At 51.2% G+C, this 20,268-nt stretch overlaps 9 protein-coding genes and 1 non-coding gene across 10 annotated transcripts; 4 read left to right on the top strand and 6 right to left on the bottom strand.

The window, feature by feature from the left end:
- Positions 1–909: 909 nt before the first annotated feature.
- Positions 910–4,211, top strand: ALT_8199 (mediator of RNA polymerase II transcription subunit 16; the record flags this gene model as incomplete). Its single annotated transcript, XM_089600381.1, has 9 exons — positions 910–1,055; positions 1,119–1,464; positions 1,520–2,230; positions 2,284–2,503; positions 2,557–2,679; positions 2,735–2,845; positions 2,901–3,167; positions 3,228–3,359; positions 3,415–4,211. 9 exons carry the CDS (start codon positions 910–912, stop codon positions 4,209–4,211), a joined length of 2,853 nt encoding a protein of 950 aa, XP_089455274.1.
- Positions 4,212–4,648: 437 nt separating this feature from the next.
- Positions 4,649–5,398, bottom strand: ALT_8200 (60S ribosomal protein uL29; the record flags this gene model as incomplete). The annotated part of the gene is made up of 3 exons (XM_033561595.2): positions 4,649–4,958; positions 5,176–5,318; positions 5,396–5,398. The coding sequence occupies 3 exons, from the start codon at positions 5,396–5,398 to the stop codon at positions 4,649–4,651; spliced, it is 456 nt and encodes a 151-aa protein (XP_033417486.2).
- A 403-nt stretch (positions 5,399–5,801) lies between these two features.
- ALT_8201 (putative vesicle transport v-SNARE protein Gos1) lies at positions 5,802–6,617 on the top strand (the record flags this gene model as incomplete). The annotated part of the gene is made up of 3 exons (XM_033561596.2): positions 5,802–5,867; positions 5,936–6,049; positions 6,114–6,617. 3 exons carry the CDS (start codon positions 5,802–5,804, stop codon positions 6,615–6,617), a joined length of 684 nt encoding a protein of 227 aa, XP_033417487.1.
- Positions 6,618–6,829: 212 nt separating this feature from the next.
- On the bottom strand, positions 6,830–7,972 carry ALT_8202 (mitochondrial ATPase complex subunit ATP10; the record flags this gene model as incomplete). The annotated part of the gene is made up of 2 exons (XM_033561597.2): positions 6,830–7,520; positions 7,581–7,972. The coding sequence occupies 2 exons, from the start codon at positions 7,970–7,972 to the stop codon at positions 6,830–6,832; spliced, it is 1,083 nt and encodes a 360-aa protein (XP_033417488.2).
- A 350-nt stretch (positions 7,973–8,322) lies between these two features.
- On the top strand, positions 8,323–10,602 carry ALT_8203 (DNA-directed DNA polymerase IV; the record flags this gene model as incomplete). Its single annotated transcript, XM_033561598.2, has 4 exons — positions 8,323–8,734; positions 8,792–8,964; positions 9,015–9,386; positions 9,436–10,602. 4 exons carry the CDS (start codon positions 8,323–8,325, stop codon positions 10,600–10,602), a joined length of 2,124 nt encoding a protein of 707 aa, XP_033417489.2.
- Positions 10,603–11,720: 1,118 nt separating this feature from the next.
- Positions 11,721–14,177, top strand: ALT_8204 (Zn(II)2Cys6 transcription factor domain-containing protein; the record flags this gene model as incomplete). Its single annotated transcript, XM_033561599.2, has 5 exons — positions 11,721–12,228; positions 12,332–13,341; positions 13,392–13,781; positions 13,831–14,017; positions 14,068–14,177. 5 exons carry the CDS (start codon positions 11,721–11,723, stop codon positions 14,175–14,177), a joined length of 2,205 nt encoding a protein of 734 aa, XP_033417490.1.
- Positions 14,178–14,473: 296 nt separating this feature from the next.
- On the bottom strand, positions 14,474–14,561 carry ALT_t167. Its single transcript is given in 2 exon segments — positions 14,474–14,508; positions 14,525–14,561. It is a non-coding gene; the product is annotated as a tRNA-Asp (tRNA).
- A 319-nt stretch (positions 14,562–14,880) lies between these two features.
- On the bottom strand, positions 14,881–15,344 carry ALT_8205 (uncharacterized protein; the record flags this gene model as incomplete). The annotated part of the gene is made up of 2 exons (XM_033561600.1): positions 14,881–15,094; positions 15,151–15,344. The coding sequence occupies 2 exons, from the start codon at positions 15,342–15,344 to the stop codon at positions 14,881–14,883; spliced, it is 408 nt and encodes a 135-aa protein (XP_033417491.1).
- Positions 15,345–15,574: 230 nt separating this feature from the next.
- On the bottom strand, positions 15,575–16,056 carry ALT_8206 (uncharacterized protein; the record flags this gene model as incomplete). Its single annotated transcript, XM_033561601.1, has 2 exons — positions 15,575–15,683; positions 15,764–16,056. 2 exons carry the CDS (start codon positions 16,054–16,056, stop codon positions 15,575–15,577), a joined length of 402 nt encoding a protein of 133 aa, XP_033417492.1.
- A 619-nt stretch (positions 16,057–16,675) lies between these two features.
- ALT_8207 (uncharacterized protein) lies at positions 16,676–19,306 on the bottom strand (the record flags this gene model as incomplete). The annotated part of the gene is made up of 3 exons (XM_033561602.2): positions 16,676–17,100; positions 17,152–18,550; positions 18,599–19,306. 3 exons carry the CDS (start codon positions 19,304–19,306, stop codon positions 16,676–16,678), a joined length of 2,532 nt encoding a protein of 843 aa, XP_033417493.2.
- Positions 19,307–20,268: the final 962 nt, after the last annotated feature.

Raw genomic sequence — 20,268 nt, forward strand, 5'->3', positions numbered from 1 at the left:
ATGATTCTGGTGGTATTGATGCATTATTGTTATGATGATTTTAGAGGTATTGCAGAGTTTTAGGCTGATTGTTCCCGTCCTTGATTGCTGCAGTCTTATTGGTCAACCTTATAAGATGCCTGGGGCCACACTCTTGAAGGCTCAAGACATGAGGTATCAGGTCAGCTTCCAAGGCTTCAATATCTACCAAGTTTGAATCATTTCGTTGCAAGAATACTGGGTTTTCTTGTATCTTGCAATATGTGGCTGTAAAAGACTGTCCTTCAAACTCTAGCATTGTCAACAGGTAGATACGCTATAAAGTTGGGCAGTTGCCGTTTTCTCTTCAGATCGCACGATATGCCATGTTCAGAGTATCCAAACGAGCACTATTAACTTGAAGACACATATCCCATCACATATATTAGAATGTGTAGATCAAAGTGAGGATGGATTTTCTACCGAGCTCGCCGACGTTCTGAAGGGCTTTTGTGTTGTATTCCTCGATATAGTGTCGGACGCGCCAATCATGGCAGGTTGAGCGGTTGGCCGGGAGATTGGCCCACATGACATCACATGACTGATGACTGATCAGCTTGATCAGCTTGATTAGTTGAATGGATGTGGAGAACGAACTGTGATGATGCTACTGATAGAAGAAGCGAGAGACAAAGGCTTAATGATAAGGTGAAAAATCATCATCATGGCAAAGAACTCGTTGATATGACATTGTTGAATTTTTCCTGATTAGGTAGAATTCGTGATCACCTCGCGCATTTGATCGTCTGGATATCGCGCACGTTGGAACGGGTTCTCCGGTCTCGCAGGCCATCACTTCTAATGCCTGAAGGATAATGATGGTGCTGTCACTTCTCTGAAACTGTACCTCGTCATCGATTGTTGTAGATCAAGACACAATACCTGTTCAAAATGCCCTTGATCATGGAAGACGGCATCAATGTTGACGATTTGTTTGGAGAGCCCGGCTCCCTCGAGCTGGGTTTGTCCCCGTCTACTACCTCTCCTAGAGGTCTTGCACAACGCTTAGATGAAATGAGACTGATAGGTTGTTGTCAGTAAGTATCGGGATTTAAGCTTGCGAGTTTACAAGCATGGCACCAAAACTAACGTTACATCAGGAAGATTGCATGGTCAAAACTCGGATGTATTGCATACATCTCCCAGGACGGTCTGAGAGTCAATGTCCGTCATCTCCAGTGTCGACCCTCAGACGGAAAATGGGTCCTCAGTGAGGAAACCCCTCTACTGCCAGTCACCGATGCTCATGGAGGGCACACCTTGGTTCATCTGTGCTGGAATGAGCCAGGGGCCGAACTGGCGGTAGCAGATTCTTCAGGAAGGGTATCCATCTACTCAATTTCAATTGCACTCAACAGCATTGCTGGTCATCGTCAAGCAGCTTTCGATCCTGATGATGACGGTGCTCAAATAGTGGGTATGATGTGGTTGAACACCCAACGCACGGTGCGTATTCGCCGATCTGCAGACCTTCCTGGACCCTCGGCTCACTGTCGTACAGGTGCATTCCTTCTATCAAGCGGCAAAGGTGCAGGGACGCTGGGCATACTCGCCATTTCGACGTCGCCCGATCGGCCCGTTCCATCCAGTCAATAAGGCAGGTTTGGTCTGCGTGACCAGGTCCGGAATCATTCGACTGTTGTATCAGAATCCCGACAGCAGATGGGCAGAGATCTCTGCAGAACTCAAAAATACAGGCTACTCAGACCGACTCCTGACCCACGCGGCCTTGGTATCTACGCAGGGCGGCATCCTCGTTGCCACACACTCAGCATGCCAGAAAATCTGTCTTTATCGCGTTCACATCGCCTGGACGCCGACTCAATATGACCCTGGCCAGCAAAAACCGCCAGCCCCTTGGCCTGTTCCTTCTTTCCGCTTCCTCCATTGCAAAATCGAATCCCAGTGCGACGTTCCAGGCACGAACCGCAATGCGGGAGATAATGCACAGGGCTTGCCCTCATTTACCAACTCTCTTTATTGTCTTACCGGTTTGGATATTGTGCTTCCAGCCCTCGATAACCCAGCGGGTTCAACGGCAAATCCATGGGTTGTCGCCATCTATTCAGCCCCTCTCCACGTCACGCAAGACCATCCTCAGCAACAAGGCCCGGCAAGCGTCATTGTACGGTGGCAATTGGACACCGGTCCGTTGACTCTTCATCCGAAATTTGATGACGTCCCTTCGAAGAAAAACAATGCCCAGGTCAAGGTAAGCACTTTGACGTTGACGGTCGTTTGTATCACTGTTAACAATTGAGGCAGCCGAAATTGGAGCTGCGTCGGTTGGATGATGTGTATTCCGACAAGTACGCCATCTCGATCGATCAGATCGAGTATGGCAATGTGCTCGCCATCACATACGATGACGGCTCTGTGGTCTTCTACGATCCCAAAACCATGGCTGTGTTCAACGGAGTCGACGACGCCAACACTGTAACCAGCTTGGCTCAGGCGGGCTTCCACCACCCCCCAGAGCCTTCAGGTCAGTAATATTTCGGTCGCATTGCCCCGAGCACGGTGACTTATGGATTGCAGTAGGTCTTCATATCAGCTTCTCACCAAACGCTTGCGCTGCTGTAATGCTTGACGGAGAGGGACAAACTCACCTAAGGCTCACGGAGCACTCTTACGGGGCCGAGGGCGGACTTCATGATGAGAGTACGTGCCTTGACTGCAGGCTTATGATTTGACGCATTTGCTGATATCATACTAGACAAATATTCGGCTGCTATTGCAGCGCTGACCCTAGCCTTTTGTCGTGGATGTGGAAGCGACGTAAATACAGACGACATTCTGTTGATTCTTGTACGCCAACTGACACCCGGTTAGTTCACCTCCTTCGATTGTTGCAATGATCCTTTCCGCTAACAAATGTACAGAGGCGCAAGCCACCTTCATCAACGAAGCGTACCGCGCTTTGCCTATAAACTGCAACTTCACAGTAGAGCAGGATAAACTTATGAACCATCCTTACATCCCCCGTTGTCTAAGTATTCAAGCTGCTCTGGGATTCAAGAACAAATACACCCCGCGGAGCTTCGCATCCTCTATACCTTGGGCCGTCCTCCAGCTTCGCCATGCGTCGGTGCTATACGCCTTCTTCTTTCAGTACAACAAAGGCGGTGCCACAGAGCCGCATGACCCTGGTGAGATCCTCCAGGCTGGTGGATAATGAAGCCGGTGCTAACCGTATTCTGTCTGCATAGATGTTTTGCGTATGGTGCTCGGAAACACCAAATGGGCCCTTGATTTTTCATTCTACGTGCTTAACGAGCTTTTCGATCTCGCCGATGACTTTGAAAGTCTATCCGGCGACCAAGAGGCATTTACACAGAAGTGTTCGTGGTCCTCCCCTGTACATACTTGTCTCGTGCTAACCTCCATTTCCGGTAGTAAAATCAACAAGCTCGCTTCCTCTCATCATCCTCCTTTCAAGCATGTCTCGTGCATTCCTGCGGTTCATCTGCCGGGGTTTGCGTGGGATCTACGCAGGCTACGCGACCGCAGCACCTCTAAGCGGAGACGCCCGCGTCTACTACGCGGAAATCTACCAAACGTTGGAATCCGCACCGATCCGTATCGACGCATATGAGAAGTTCCTCGCGGGCGTGGACTCGGCCGTGCGCCATGCCTATCACGGCGCCGGGTTCGGCGACGCCGAACGCCCAGGCCCCGAGAAGGAACTCCTGGTGAACGCCCGCGTGCCTCCCGTGCTGGTGCCGGCGGTGTCCACCATCCTCCGGCAGACGGTTCCTGCGCTCAAGACGGAGATCGACCGCATCACGATCTACATGGGTGACTACAGCTGGCTGGGCCTTTCCAACGACCGCCGCACCGAGATGTACCGCCGGAACCGGGACGTGGACATCATCAAGAAGGTCCCTTGTAGGCCTACTGCATCTGCTCTTCCGGAGGCTAGCGCAAATACAAACCAGAGCGGGAAATCCAGCACGCAGGTGCAGCAGCGTCGGCGGCGGTGCGTCCGCTGCTGCGAGGTCTCGAGCGACACGCATCCGCCGCGGTCGCTGCTCTCCTTCCGTATGATTGCGAAGCTGGGGCTGTTACGAGCTTGTGTCTGCGGGGGCATGTGGACTCTGGAGCCGAGTGTGTATACCTCTGCGCAGTCGTCGGGTGCGCCGGTAGGTCAGGCGATGGGGCGTACGCCTGCACTGGTGGCTGGTTCGAGTTAGGATATTATAGCGATGAGTCTAATGAACATGTTCGAGTCCCTCGAGAGAGGTTCATGTCTGATAAACGGAGGGTATCAATCACAAAGGTGATTCTCAGAAAACCTCTACTCCATAGTGTTTGAATATCTAAGCATCTAGAGTCTGATCGAACCCAGCCGGGCCAATTTAGCTCCAGGCCATAAATCCGTAGCAACGCAAATTCAAAAGTCGCAATGTCATGTCATGTCAAGTAAAGCCTTCATGTATTATTGACCTGCATCTCATATCTCTAAGATACAAAATCAACCTTTTAAAAGATTTTTGCAGAAACCCGAAGCCCCCGCACGCACGCAAGGTTTCTAGGTCGAACTCGTCATCTTTTATAACGACCTTCCCGTAACTCCATTTCAGATCCAGAAACGACGTTGGTCTTCATTTAGGCCTGTGGAAATTGCTCGTTAGTGACTCTGCTGGTTCGAATTGAATATGCCGCACGATTGCGGGATTTGTCGGTGCGAATGGAGATGCGGCGGGAGGCATACCTTGACGGCGTACTTCCGCTGGGGGAAGTGGATCTCCTTCTTGCGCTGCTTCTCCGTCTTGAGGGTGGCCTCGTGCTTGGTGAGTCTGCGGCGGAGGGCACGGGTGAGGCGGGGTCTGAGGTCAAGAGGAGTGTACTTCTTGTTCTTGTAGAACAGACGGAGCTGGGCGCGCTGGTTGGCGTTGATGACGGTGAGAACGCGAGCGATCGACTTGCGAACGTCGTGGCTGTAGAACCGTAGCAAATCAGCATTCCTGTCCCCAATATTGTATCTTGTGTATATTGCGCAATCTGCGGTTTTTGCAGGCCCCAATTTCTCTCAATGTGTCGATTCCGCTGTTCCTCCGATAAATTCATTGCCACATTTTGGGGACCATTTGTAGTATTTTTTCTTTCGATGTAGAATTGCAGATGCACAAGGAAGGGTTTCGAGATCAAACGCACATTCTCTGAGTCTTCGACGAGGCACCGGCAGCGATCTTCTGGACACGGAGCTGGGAGAGCTCGGTCTTCAACTCCTCGAGCTGCTTGGAAAGGTCTTCCTTGCTCTTTCCCCAGAGCTGACCAGCCTTGACCTTGGATGTCGACTAGAATTCATCAGCATAACGAACCCCCAACAGCTTCGAAAAAAAGCCCGAATCGAAAAATTGCGCATTCAACATACCATGGTGGGCGGCTTCGTGTCGTGTCGTACGGGTATTGTCGACAATGAGGATTGAAGATGGACCGGGTCAATTTGGGATGTTCGTTGTGGGACTAGGGTTTTTTTCTGTGTTGGTGCGGTCACGCTGCGGCTGGGCTAAGCGGGCACGTGACTGTGGCTGATTGCTGGGTGACGCCCGCCCCCGGAGGAACCCCCCAACCGGCTGTCAGAGAGGCCCGGGAGGATCATCGTCGAATGATGGCATTGTTCTTGGTCTCGGTGGATGTGTTATTAATGACTGCCTGGACGGCCGGATGACCCGTCGCTGATTTAGTACTGTGATCCACGATTTATTGCTTCATTTCTGGGGCGCGGGTTTACTACCATCACTTTGTACAGAGCTTCTGACCCGACCCCGAACCAGACTATGGCAACTTCGACTGGGACCGGATGGGCTCAGCTTCGGCAGCAAGCCCGTTCGCTTGAGACTCAGGTACGAAATCCAAAACTACTCTACTAATAATTTTTACTCGCGATCAAATGTTGATTTTAAGTCTCTAGACCGAGAGTCTGTTTCACACCTACGCGCAGTATGCATCGATGACGAAGCTGCCTCCGAAACCCTCAGAAGAAGAACAACGGGTTGAATCGCAACTGAAGGAACTTCTCGAAAAGGTATGTACTTGTGATCCTAAAGCCTAGTTCAACGGACGTTTATACTGACAGGATCCGATCACAGCGTGAAGCCCTCATCTCCCAACTCTCCCGTCTCCTCGACTCCGAAGCCACTCTTACCGCATCCGCCCTGAAACAGAGCAATCTGGCACGCAATCGCGAAGTCCTCCAGGATCATCGCCGTGAACTGCAGCGCCTGAACGCCGCAATCGCAGAGTCCCGCGACCGAGCCAATCTTTTGTCGAACGTCCGCTCCGACATTGATGCCTACCGCAATTCAAATCCCGCCGCGGCCGAGGCAGACTACATGCTCGAGGAGCGGGGTCGTATAGACGAAAGCCATAATATGATAGATGGCGTTCTGAGCCAGGCGTATGCGATCAACGAGAGTTTTGGGCTACAACGTGAAACCCTGGCCAGCATCAATCGCCGTATCGTCGGTGCTGCCAATAAGGTACCGGGAATGAATGCGTTGATCGGTAAGATTGGAACGAAGAGGAGACGTGACGCAATCATCTTGGGAGCTTTCATCGGGTTTTGTTTTTTGATGGTTTTTTTCTTCCGATGAGATGCTGGTGCTCCGTATGCCTGCCGATCTTGCTGTGTTATAATTCCTTGCTCAGCGTTGATTATTCATCGGAGATCGCACGGCGTTTGGGGGATGTTATGTACTCCTTTTCTGCATGCAAGTACTAATCACAATGGCCATGGCGTTTCAGGTTGTCTATTTCACATTTATTTATATGTACATACAGGGACAGACTGCTATAGCCCTAGAGTTCACCGCATGACCACTCTTGGCTTCAGACTTGCGGATTCATCTTGGTTTCTTCCCGCCCATTCCTCAGCCGGTAGCTCTGACTCGAGACTGATTCTTCTCTCCTGGATTAATTTGCGAACACCGTTGTTCAATCCCTCCAGTTCGCCTTCCTCTGCCGGCCCGCTACCCGCCCATCGGATGCGACAGTTCTCGTCCAGCAGATAGACATAACCAACCTTACTGTTCATCATTCCGATTGCTTCTTTCAACCCATCCGTAAGACCTTTGCGTACAAGGAAATACCGTTCGTGCTGCTCCTTGGGCAGATTGGCCCGCATCCGCCACATGAAAGTACGAACGAGCCAAGCCTTCATCGCATTCTCTTCCAGGTTGATATCGACCTTCTGCACAAGCTCGCTTCCGCTCTTCATCGCCTCCCATAGACCGGGGTTCTGCTTTGGGCCCGTAAATGTCGCAACCTGCGACTCTGCCCAGACGCTTGAGAAGACATTGACGACAGACACTTTTCCGCGGAGTATCGAGGTGGTGTTTTGCGGTTGTTTCGGCGACGCAAGAGTGATACCGTACATGTTAGGGAAGTAGAGGGCTTTGTCTCGCTTGAACAATCGAGGGTTCGATTTGAAGGTCTTACCCTCGTGGTACCGCATGTTGGACCATTCTCTGAAGTACGGTTTTGCGACTTGCCTTGTCCTGTTGACAGCGGCACGGTTAGTATGCAATACATGCTAAGCGGTGGACGGGACTTCATACAATTCCTTGCGTCTCTCTATGTGTTTATCGTAATTGACGAAATCGTCCCGTCTCTGTTGCAGTGATCGCTCGTCGACGCCAGTATTTTGTCCTTCTTGAGGCGGAATCACTGTGCCAATGGGACGGTCGAGGGCCGGAGGGACAAAGTCCGCATCGCCAGGCTGAGGTGCTGATGGGGAATCATTCTGTTTGAACTGAAACTTGTCGGTTGTGGTTGGCTTGCTTGCTGTGGCAGGCTTCACGTCGTCGCCGCTCTTGCTTTTGCTAGTGGCATAGTAGCGCAGTGATGGCTGCAGTCCGGTGACATTGCGGAGTTGACAGCTAAGGCAGCGGCCACCTTGTAACAGGGATGCGTCTGCGAGTGATGATAGACGCACTGATGACTTCCACATGCTGATAGAAGCCATTGGCTCAAATGAGTGGTAAGTGAAAGATTGTTTGGACTACACTAAGGTAATCTCGAGCTCGCCGGATCGCCGACGGCCGACAACTGTTTGACAAAGAGAGTCATTTAATTGACTTCTGGTCAGGTGACTTGGTGGCACTTTCGTGCTCGTCACACGCGTATCTGCCTTCGGCCGCGTCTTAGGTCTAATGGTCAGCATCACGACATCGATTTTCGCCAAATAAAGTGAACTCTCCAATAGTCAAAGCTATCTGTTAGGCAGCCGACGCCGAACTCATCCATGGCTCGAGGTCCCTCGCAAAGTTTTGCGCAACCAACTTCCATGCAGGCCAGAGAATGGCGGGAAAGCCCCTGGACAAAGATGCCTTTTTCAAGGCACTGGAACAGCTGGATTGCTTGACGGATGATTCGGAAGATGAGGCTGATATTGAACTGTCTCATATTATCAAACGATCCAGGATTAGTGACAAGAGTATCTCTTCGGATTGTCGCAAAGACACACCACCTTTCAAACTGCTACGTGCGACTTCAGCGCCCCAGTCTACTTCGGCCAGTATCGCAGGCTCAAGCACCCATAGCAAGATGCTTACGCCCGGTAGCGATGGTTTTCAGCCAGCGGTCAAAAGACGCAACACTACCGGGGTCTTGACTGGACGTTCAGAAGCCGACAAGCAATCTAAACGGAGACGGGTGATCGCCCCTAGGACTGTTCCTGAAGAGCAGAAGATCTTCAAGGGCCTTGTGTTCTGTGAGTACCTGGCTATATGCGGCCAGGACTTTTTTCAACTGCTAACAGTATCGCCAGTTTTCTTTCCTAACAACGATGTCTCGCCTCTTCGGCGCCTACGGATTCAGCGGGCTCAGGAGTACGGTGCCATCTGGGCGAAGACATGGGAAGCTCATATCACTCATGTGATAGTTGACAAAGGGTTATTATTCCAAGATGTCCTTAAACATCTCAAACTCGAGGCTTTTCCGGTGAGCACACTGTGAGCTGTACAGCTATGTATTTTTCCTGACTTTACCAGCCGAACGTTGCTCTGCTCGATGAAAGTTATCCTTCCGAGTGTATCAAATTCAAATCTGTGCTAAGCACAACGCTTGTTCGATTTCGTGTGCATGGAGCACCTTGTCCTGAGGCTGAAGAGACGAACCCAACAAACGAGACGCCTTCGACCGCTTCTTTACCCTTGAAACCAATTCGAAAACAACAAATCACTCCTACTCCCTCTCAAGACTCGAGAGACCAATGCGTTGTTGATCCCACTCCTGAACTGCCCGTCGACGTCGAAGAGCGCTCGAATGAAACACATCAAGAACAGCCAGTCCCAGAACTCTCTTTCCGCGAGCGGGATGCCTTGGATGACATGATCGAAGCAGCTAAAGCTGCAAAAGACTTGGTGAGTGTCGACACGCTATCGACGAATATGGCTGCTGACCAAAATGCAGCCTTTGGACCCTCTGGAGGAAGGCTCTGTCGAAGCAAACGATACCGAGGCCTCGGACGCGTCCGATACAGAATCAATTGGGAAGAAAGAAAGCCACCTGTCTAAAGAGGACAAGATGTTAGAGGCCTGGCAGCAGAAATTCGCTTGCATGCAAAAACATGATTCAAATTCCAAGGTAGACAACCCGAACAGTAAGACCATCGAAGTCCTCCAGCAAATGCTGGACTACTATACAAGGACTTCGGATCAGTGGCGTACCTTGGCCTATCGAAAAGCGATCGCTGCGCTTCGCAGACAACCGAGGAAAGTCGTCACCAGAGCGCAGGCGCGTGCTATCCCCGGCATAGGCGAACGCTTAGCAGACAAGGTCGAGGAGATCGTGTTTACCAACCGGCTACGTCGTTTGGAAAACGCAAACAATACGCCAGAAGATCGCATACTACAAGAATTCTTGGGGGTCTACGGTGCCGGCATATCGCAGGCGTCTCGATGGATTGCTCAGGGCTACAGGTCCCTGGATGATCTTAAGACCAAAGCCTCATTGACGAAATCACAGCGGATTGGAGTGGAACACTACCACGATTTTGCCCAGCGAATTCCGCGCCGTGAAGTCGAAGCCCACGGAGAAATCGTCCGAAAGGCGGTCCAGAAGGCGGACCCTGGGATGCAGGTCATCATCGGTGGTTCTTACCGGCGTGGGGCGTCTGACTCAGGTGACATCGATCTGCTAATCACGAAAGGCGATGCTACAATTGAACATATCAGGGCGCTGATGATGGACAATGTGATTTCTCGACTCTTTCATGACGGATTTCTTCAGGCCAGTCTCGCCAGCACCTCCCGAGGCGACGGCTCCAAATGGCATGGAGCGTCTGTGTTGCCCGGCAGCAAAATCTGGCGCCGCATTGATCTTCTATTTGTACCTGGATCTGAAATAGGGGCCGCGCTGATTTATTTCACGGGGAATGACATATTCAACCGGAGCATGAGACTGCTGGCGAGCAAGAAGGGGATGCGCTTGAACCAACGAGGACTTTATGCAGATGTACAACGTGGAGAGCAACGAAGGAAACTAAACGAAGGCCAGCTGCTTGAGGGACGCGATGAGAAACGAATCTTTGAGATTCTGGGGGTTCCATGGCGACCTCCCGAGCATCGCATATGCTGACTTATCAGGCGGAATTGCGATTAATGGTTGATGACTGATGACTGACGCTGATGACTGGATGACAGCATGATATGTCACGTAGGCCTAGGTAGCTCTTGAATAGGAACTCTTTGCTTTTTTCCCTTGCTTCTCAAGATTTAAGGAGTCTAACTTTCCCTGGTGAGCGAATCTCAGCTCGCATAAAACTCTCCAGCGAGCCGGTAGTCTCTGCTGTTTTCTTACGGACTCGAGAGGATTAGGAATAGCGAATACGCACTACTGTCGAGTCTGATGCAGGGTTTGGCATTGACCTGTCAGCTCAAGGACAAAAGGCGGTCTCTAGATGGATATGCATCTCTACTATGTACAGTGAGTTGGATATTGGATTCCGTGTTATTATGGGGTTATGTGGACTGTGGACTGTGAACCTGGTACAGTAGAGGCGAAGAACCCATACAAGGAAAAGTGGCCAACAATTAGACTCAGGACGAGACTCGAGTGGTAGGATTTCTCTATGGAGTCTCCTCCATCATAGATGCTTTCCATGACCAAGTTCTAAAACATCCACGTCCATGAGAAACAATAATCATAATAAATAAAAGACACTGACCGACCTCATCACCGACATCATCACCGCCTTGCATGCGGTGAAGCACATCCCAGTAGCCACAGTGAAGCTTCCAGGCGGCAGGCCCCAGACCGCCTGTGAAGAAGCCATTTTGCCGCTACCTCGCGAATTATTGCTGCTCCATCCCACTCCTCGATCTCCTCCTCCTCTTCTTACCATCCTCTCAATCTCAATCCAAGCAGTCTTCTGCTCTTTGTTTCTACAATAATATCATCTTGATAGGCTCTTCCTGCTGGTAGGCATTGCCACAGGACGGGTCAGGCTCTTGTGTTGCTCACGTCGCGAGAATCTTTTTTTGCCATCGATTCCACCCCTCGTCAGAGTCTCACCTGTGCGTCACAACAGTTAGTGATCCTGTGCTATCACGCAGTTTTCTGTGATTCTTTGTGATGGATATTGACTCTTGATACTAATTAGCTATTTGATTGAAGTTTATTACTACAGGTTCCATTATTCGTTATTTCTGTCGAGGTCATCTTGACTGTCGCACACTTGTCCATACGCCCTCGCCATGGGTCGCAAACCAAACCAACTCATTCTCGAGTTTTTTATTCGAGGTCAAAAGCTCGAGGACGCCAGTAATCGCTACCAACACACGTGCAGAGCCTGCGGGGAGAAATTCCCCAAAGGTCGCATCGACAGCTTGACCAACCATTTGGTGAAGAAGTGTCAAGCGATCCCGCTACGTGACAGACAACGCGTTCTTCTGCGACTCCACGAACTTCCCGACCTTGCCGACGGCGATCAGAACAAGGATCCCAACCTGGCGGGCCAGGGCAAAGGCAAATCGGTGGATCTGCCATACACGACGAGACAAAATTTTGATGGCCTAAACGTGCTGGCAGAAGCCTCGAGACAAGTCGGCGCCTCCGACCAGACCAAACGGGGCGGACCTGCGTATGCTCAGTCTGTCACTGTTGGTGGTAAGACTGTGGTTGTTGACCCGGCGCTCGAGGCCGAAGGTTACCAGGGTCATCCGACTCAACCAGAACATATTGAGGAGGACATCAAACCGCCTGGTAAGATTCTTTTCTTTCCTTTACTCATGAACCGCCTTCGCTTTTGACTTTCTCGATATCGTGCCCTTCTTTTTTGTCGCGCGCTAACGTGATTATTGTACAGGAACCCCCCAGCTTTCGGCTGCGACAGCCATTCCTTCCCTTCCAAGCACTTCGATGAATGACCATCCTTCCTCTGCGTCCCCTCCGCTGGTGGAGCCTTCGTTGACCCCCGATCCCACCTCCAATGCTCGCCAATCGCAGCTGTCTATGATCGCCGCATCGGCTAGTGAGATGGTTCCTCAGGGCATCCCGATGGATCATGATCCGAACGCTCTCATGTCGGATGGCCTGCCCAAACTTGGCTCATCCCCATGGAACCAGCAGCTTTCGAGCCATGAACAGCTTCTCTTCGATAGCCTTCAGGAACATGACCCTACTCTTACCGCTGCAACTCAACGTGCGGCCTCCTTCCCTCGTCCTATTGCCATGAATCCAAACTCTCAGGCCAAGGGTTTTGTCAATGAGTTCGGGAACGCGACCAAGCCGACTAAGCCCAAGGTGCGCGGTCGCTTCTCCGCCGCGAGACGCAGGGAGGTGCAAGAAGTGCGCAAACGAGGAGCTTGTATCCGCTGTCGCATGCTGAAGAAACCGTGCTCCGGTGACAGCCCTTGCACGACCTGCGCCAGTGTTGAGAGCGCTCGTCTTTGGAAGCATCCATGCATTCGCACTCGTATTGCAGAGGAATTCGAACTTTACAACGCAAACTTGCATGCTACCCTCGCGTACCACGATGTCAGCAGTATAAAGAATCAAGTCAAATTCGAGCACTATGCCGGCCGCATCGAGGTCACCCACTTCGAGGAAAGTATGGTCTACATCACTTTCAGTGGACTCCAAGGTCACAAGCCATCAATGTCGACGCTTGATCCTCAGCTTCAAGGTCTTGGAGACGATCCCCAATTCCAGGGACCTCTGCACGAACTTTACCTGCTCGACAGCGACGCCGATGACCTTCCTGGAAAGATTGAAATGTACATCAAGAAGACAGCGCCTTTTTTCTACGCGCGGGAAACTTCTGAGATCGTCAAGCACACTCTGCTGCTCGCGTCGGAATTGAGTCAGCAGAAGAAGGTAAGCACCAGTTCAGTTTGACGCATTGCGACTTTGTCTGACGTATGTAGGATGTCTTGTTGGAACGAGTCTTGGAGTTGTGGGTTGCAACGCACATCCTGGTCGACTCGGAACTTCGCTGGAAGACATACTGCAACCCAACGCTGCCACCCACCTCGATGCACTCACTTGCACAGCCGTCAGATGACGGCCGCATGCCTATTGACGAGGTTACCAACGCCGAATCCTACGGGCTCCTTTGCAATCAGTTGCGCGCCGCGACCGAGAAACGGGCCTCTCAACTGAGCAAATCCGTGATGAATGACCTGGAACGCAGATTACTGCAGCGCCAGCAGAGCGGCTGGTTCGAGACCTTCCTGGTTGCGCTTTTGCTTCTGAACTGTGTCGAACGGACTTGCTGGCTATTCCGTTCCTGGGACGACGAGAACTTTGCACAGCGGGTAAGTCATTCCATGCCCGTAGTCTTGGTTGTATCTAACACGATTGTAGTGGCCTCTGGACAAGCGCCCGCCATACTATGCCAGCCAAGGCGATCGCTTCTCTGACATTCTGCACATGTTGCTGAAGATGCGCAGCTTGCCTCCCAAGGCGGCTCCAGGGCCGGATGGCATTTTGAAGGCTATGGACGGTAGTGACGAGAATGCAGCTCGCTGGTTTGACATGATCAAAATCACCCGTAAGTGAGATTGCCCGTTTATTGATAGTTGTGAAAACTAACTTCGACAGCTCTCTACCTTGAGCAACGCCAGGCCGCGGTTTTCGATCCCAACGACTCTCGGTCTCTCGATCTCCGCTATGGTGCCAAGCTGCTTCCCCCGACGAATGTTTACACATAAGCGTGGAAGCAAAATTGATGTGATCATGAAAATTCGATGAAGCGGTTTGCGATCGGTTATGATAATACAAAGGTTACTGAGTACGGTGAGGCGGCTCAATCGATCTGTCTGTCCTTTTTTTACCTTGTTCTTGTAGCCCTACCTTCAAGAAGGATGTATGTTTATTTATGTACGAGTTATTTCACTTTAGTATAATAATGCAGAGGTCCCTCTCTAGATCGAATGCGAGTATGGCAAAGAAAAAAAAGAAAGTATATGGACAAACAGTCAGTAAAAAAAAAAGACTGACAAAAAATCTCCCCGACAGGGAGTCGAACCCTGGTCTCCCGCGCTCGTTCTCGTTGGAGTGACAAGCGGAAATCATGACCGTTAGACCATCGAGGATGGGGATGTAGTCGGCCATCGTTCTATAAATTGATAAACATAAGCATAAAAGCAATGCAGGCTCCGTCCATTTAGTAGTTGTACAGAACATCTAACCTTTCATGAACGACTAGAAAGCTTCCCGAACAGTATGCACCTAGCTAACATACACATCCCATACTGCATAGCAGTAGCGGCAGCAGCACCCCAGAGAATCTGGCCAAGTCCATCAGGAACTCAACTATCATAGTATGTATGAACAAGTCAAAAGAGATATTATCATTCATTCTGCATGCAAACGCAGAAAGGATCGCGTATCTCCTCCTCTGGGGCACCTCGTTTACGCGCGACATGTCTCTTGACATCGTATGGTGTCTCGGCGTTTGGGGCTTTCGCTTCGGGCGTCGACTTGCGATTTTGCTTCTGCTTCGTCTTGATTCTGAGTTTGGGGCTTGGGCTTGTTTGTGGGAGTGTGACGTTCAAGGAGGACAAAGTAGTCTGTTGGTTTTGGTTTTGACTCAGGGGTTGTCGTAGACCAGGTATTCATGAACTGACTATTATCATTAGCTCAGACAGCTGGACAGCTGGAGGGATGGAGGGACGGACGTACTACCCACTGTAAACCGCCAAATCACTCGTCAAAGTCTCAGTAAGCGACGCCAGGAGATCAGGGATGAGCATTGGATCGGCCGGGGTATTATGTATGAGAGGCGAGTTTCTTGACACAGGAAGGCCCGGTCTGTTGATGAGCCAGTATGTTCCTGTTTCGGGCCATTTGCGGAAGATGAGGAGGAGGTATTCCATTTCCAATTTGCATTTCTGGGATTAGTTCGGTGTTGTTGTGGATGTAGTCGTTTGGCGAATGTTGTGAGGACAGAGAGTGGTTTGTAGATAGATGTGAATGATGCATAATGCATTGCACATACACCAGAGTAACACGGCTCAGTTTATCCAACTACAACGTACAAAGGGAATACAAATCATCACATCGTCATGACATACAATAAGGTATACAATACACCGGCAACAAATCATCACGACACAGCCTCCTCCCGAGAGTGACTGTGAGTCTGCTCCAGCACGACAGCATAATACTTGCCCTCTTCCGAGGTATCATGGTACGGGCCAGCCGCCAGAACCGCCCTGTTCGTGCATCAGCCGTCATCCATCTCCATATAGTCGTACATATATGTAGAGAAAAAGAGAAGCGGCGGGGAACATACCACCCCTTATACTTAGGCTGATTAAAAATCTCGGTGAACGCCCTCAGAATGCGCAAGGGGAGTTCGAGGATAGAGGGCAACTCCGGCCCCGGGCCGCAGATGGGCAGGCCCAGTTTGTTGACGGGGAGGTAGACGATTTCGCTCATGTTGCTTGGGTTGCGGGCTTCCTGGAAGATGAGGAGGCGGCGCGAGAGGCGCGCTGTCGCTGGATTCATTGCGTTTGTATTGGCGCTGAAGCTGCGGAGGCTTGTTGTTGAGTTGGTTGATTTGATGAGGGAGGGATCGAGGTCCATGGTCTATATTCACGTGGATGGTGTGGTTATTGCAGCTGCGTTGTTGTGTGTTTATTTGCGACTGAATATGACCCTTTGCCTTGATATCATTCACTGTTGATGATATGTACGCTTCTGTATAGGGGTTTGTCGACCCGCAGAGCTCGACTTCGGCAATAAGCTCAGGTGACTGATCCGGAATTACCCCTTATATGACCATTGTGATTTGTGATTCGATAATAACCTGCTCATCCACCACACAGCATCGATGGTATCAAGTATAAATGGATGTTTGGCGGGGTTAGGCGCGTTGAGACGCGTCCGGCCCACGTGTTTGGTGGGGTTCGATATTGATAACAATATTATGAAGCATCAATGATTATGACAATCATTATATAAAGGTGTTTAGAGCTGAGGATAATTGATATATCTGATACAAGTACGATTCATTCGCAAAACCATCGGTTGAGATGCTAAGGATTATGCAGTAGAATCAAGTAATATATACAGTCGCAAGTTCAAGACAAGGGTATCATGAAAACGCCTCAACCATGGCAAACGCAAGTCGAGACAGACCACCCAGCAACATAATCAATCATCGTCCACATGCCTCGGTGCCGCTGAATCTACCTCCAGCTAATCAAGCATCAAGCTCGCCATCCAATACCCTCCGAGCTGCATCCAACCGCCGTCGCAGAACCCGCTCCCTCTTCGGATCAGGCTCGGCAGAGGCAGTGAGCATCTGTAGGTCCAAGCAGACCTTCCCCAGGCTTTGAAACAGTTGCTCCAAGAGCCGAGTATCGTCGTTATTGAGACCTGATCTCCCGTTTTGTGTATTCGGGTGAGGGCTTGACGCAGCGCGCACTGTCGACACAAGCGAGGAGACGATGGAGCTTGTGGCCGAATCTGACCGCTGAACAGGAGAAAGGGTTCTCGATGAGGCGTCCGTTCCATTCGTGAGCCCGTTATGGCTCGCCTGCTTTCGTGAAGCACGGGGTGTCCCCATTGATCCCGAATCGCCAGCCGGTTGTGCAGGCTCGGTATAGGGCTGACGGCTCCGCAGTTCTGCTGACGTTAGTGGCTGCTGACTTATACATTGGCTAGCTGAAGACCTACCGTCGTTGAACTTTTTGTCCCAGTAGAGGACACTCTCAATATCGTCGTCGCCCTCGATGGCTGTGGCAAACGTTGCAATGGTGGACAAGGAGGCCGTACTGTCAGACCGCGAATGGCGAGTCCCGGGGGCTTCATGGTAGGGTCGTGTGGTTTCAACAGACGAGGTCGACACATTGCTCGTGCGACGCAGCTTGCTCCGCGAGTAATTGCCCAAGGCGCTGTGAAGAATAAAGTGCTCATAATCAAATGCGTCCTCGCGCTCCTCGTGCGGTGTCATTTCGATATGCTGAGGCACAGCTGGAAAGGCCTCCAAAGACTCTTCCAAGTCCTCGTCGTCCAGCGGCTCGCGAAGTATCTCCTCTAAAGCTTCGCGGTCAATGTCCGAGCCCGAGGAGCCGTCCAGGTCGTAATTCCCCTCCTCTGCATCCTCGTACAGGCTCTCATTGAGCGAGACTGCATGAGAAGCAGCACTCGCCTTTCGCTGAAGCTTTGTTTCTGGTTGTTCGGTGCGATAGTTTCTCTGGTCGTATGTAAATCCATTTCTTACGGTCTCAGGTTCCTGACGTTCCTGGTGGTGATGGTTCTCCTGAGCCTCAGCAGTATGCCCACGTCCCGTATTTGACCGGAGGCTGCCATTGCTGTTCTTGAGTTCCAATGCGCTCGGATACCACTGGTCCCCCTCGGTGAACGGACTTGGCGTCCTCAAGCTCTGCAGGCTTCGCCGCCGGAGATTGTCCTCTTGAGCTTTGACCTTCAGACTGGAAATCTTGATGTGAAGCCCCTTCATCTGGTCCTGAAGATCTCGCACCTGAAGCTGTGACTGTGCGCGAGACGGAGGGTCGTGAGGGGGATGCGCAGAGTTGAATTCTTCATATTTGTACGTTTTATCAGATTCCACGTCAGAGCTTGTAATGCCTAGTCCCTTCGGCGTCTCGGAGTTGTCGCCACTCTGTTTGAAGGAGTGTGCGCGTTGAATCGAGCCCGATGGTTGCGTTGATAAGACAGAGGCACGGTGAGTGAGATAAGCTCGGGTTGTGTCATAGTGAAATGACCGTTCATCATTGTGAAAATTGGAGGAAGTGCTCGACCCCATGGCGCTCATGGATCGTGACAAACTAAGCCCGGTCGTCGGAGGCTCGGACGGCGCTGTTAACGGTAGGTTGGTTTCACTGTAAACCCGCGAATGTCTGTTGTTGGCTGAATCTTGCGCCGAGGTGTACGTCGGCCGAGGGCGCAGGGCCGAAACCCTGCGGTCCGCTCGGGAAATGGACTGGTATAAACCCCCGACGGGTTGTCCCAGTCCCAATGAGTGAGTGCCAGGCGCTGGCGATGGTGAGGGTGATAGCGAGGGCGACAACCGGATCGACGATCGGGCTCGGGAGAGGTTCCCTTCCATGAGCTGCAGCCAGGTTAGTACAGAATAATCGTCGCTGGATATATATCATACCGTGAGTTTCTTTTTAGCATTTTCGAGGATGCGCTCCGCTTCACTTTCCAAGATGGCTGATGACAACTCGTCATCTGGTCCCTTCCCCTTGACAATCGACGTCACGCCCTGGACTTCCTCGTTTGCCAAAGCCCCCGACCCATCCGCGCTGTTCTGGGTCACCTCCTGCGGCGGCGGCTCACTCATGCTCACGACGCTGATTGTTGACCCAGACGAGCTACTCCACGCCTTTTGGTCCCTCGTCTCCTTCTCCCCTCGCCCATATAATACAGGAGAACTAGCCAATCTCGGTACGGAACCTTGCGACGCCAGACTCAGATTCCCAGAACCTTCCCCCTTGCGCAGCGACAACCCGGTATCTTCCTCCCCGATGTCCGAAAGACGACGGCTCGCGTCGCGACTATCCTGCAGCCACGTGTGTCGCGGAAAGTTCTTCTTCTGCGGCCGCACAGGGGGACCATACGACGCGCCATGCGAGTTATCGGTGCCGGGTAAACTCGGCAAGGGTTTATTCTCGTAGAACGCTTGGAGGTGGGAAAAGGAGGGTAAGTTGAATGGCGGAGACGGGGTGGAGGACTCGCGCTCGCCTTCGTCGAACGGCAGGATCATATCTGGATTCGATAACGTCGGGGACGGTGGGATGATTGGTGGAGACTGTCGATATTGATGCTGTCGGGCATTGCGCCCAGAGGATGCACTATCCAGCATTGAATCCGTGATGGGGTTATTTTTCCCGCCAGGGACGGTGTAGAACTGGAGAGCGGTCGGCGTTTAAGTCCACAGGTGAAGACTTTCAATCTAACATAAGGCCATCTGGGATCGACAGACGAGCGTTTCAACCCAAAACCTGCAGGTTGAAATGAATAAAAAAGGGATGGTAATGCAGCCCGTGGGATCGTGATTCTGATCCGTCTATGCAGCCGCGAACCAGTTCCGAGACAATTATTGATCCGCTTCGACGAGGCGACAGAGAAAGGCGGAATTTACGAATTAGGATTAAGAATTAATGACGAGAGGAAATAGTTAGCAAAAAGGAAGCGCGAAAGACAAGACAAAACAGAAATGTTGGCGGCGTGCCTGATTGGGAGGGAGACAACATGGCTGTCTTTCTTTTTCTCCGATAACCCTGAACGAAGTCAAAAGGTCAAAAAGTCTAGTACGTACCCAGTTAGTTAGATGGACAGTATCATAGATAGCAATCGTCCTAAAAGGCCTTAGGAGAGTCCATTCGTTTTGCAGCCAGGCCCAAACAGGCAGGGATCCGTGCCTGTTCGACCGTCGGCCGTTCAGGACAAATTTTAATTCAATTTCGCTTGAAGTTGGGCATGGGAAGAGGATTCCTCAGAGCAAAGATGTAGATATGTTGTGGGTCATAATGATGGTGTTGAATCTCATAATGACCCCTACTCAGGGTAGATATGCTGTAGCTGTAGCTGCAGCTGCATCTCGCAAGCATAAATACTGCCTCAGGAAGACAATAATAGAGACATGGGATATGGTCAACGTCCAGGAAATAGAGATCATCGTAAATTAGATTGTTCTAGATAGATGCCGTTTTAGTTTGTTTACTTTGACTGTTAGTAACATGTTTACCCCTGAACCAGGACCCATGGATGAGTGTCCGCTGGTTCCGCTCTAACTCCCCTCTATCTAGTCTACATAGCTGTATT

The sequence above is a fragment of the Aspergillus lentulus genome (genome assembly GCF_001445615.1).
Source record: "Aspergillus lentulus DNA, contig: Alt16, strain: IFM 54703, whole genome shotgun sequence".
NCBI lineage: Eukaryota > Fungi > Ascomycota > Eurotiomycetes > Eurotiales > Aspergillaceae > Aspergillus > Aspergillus lentulus.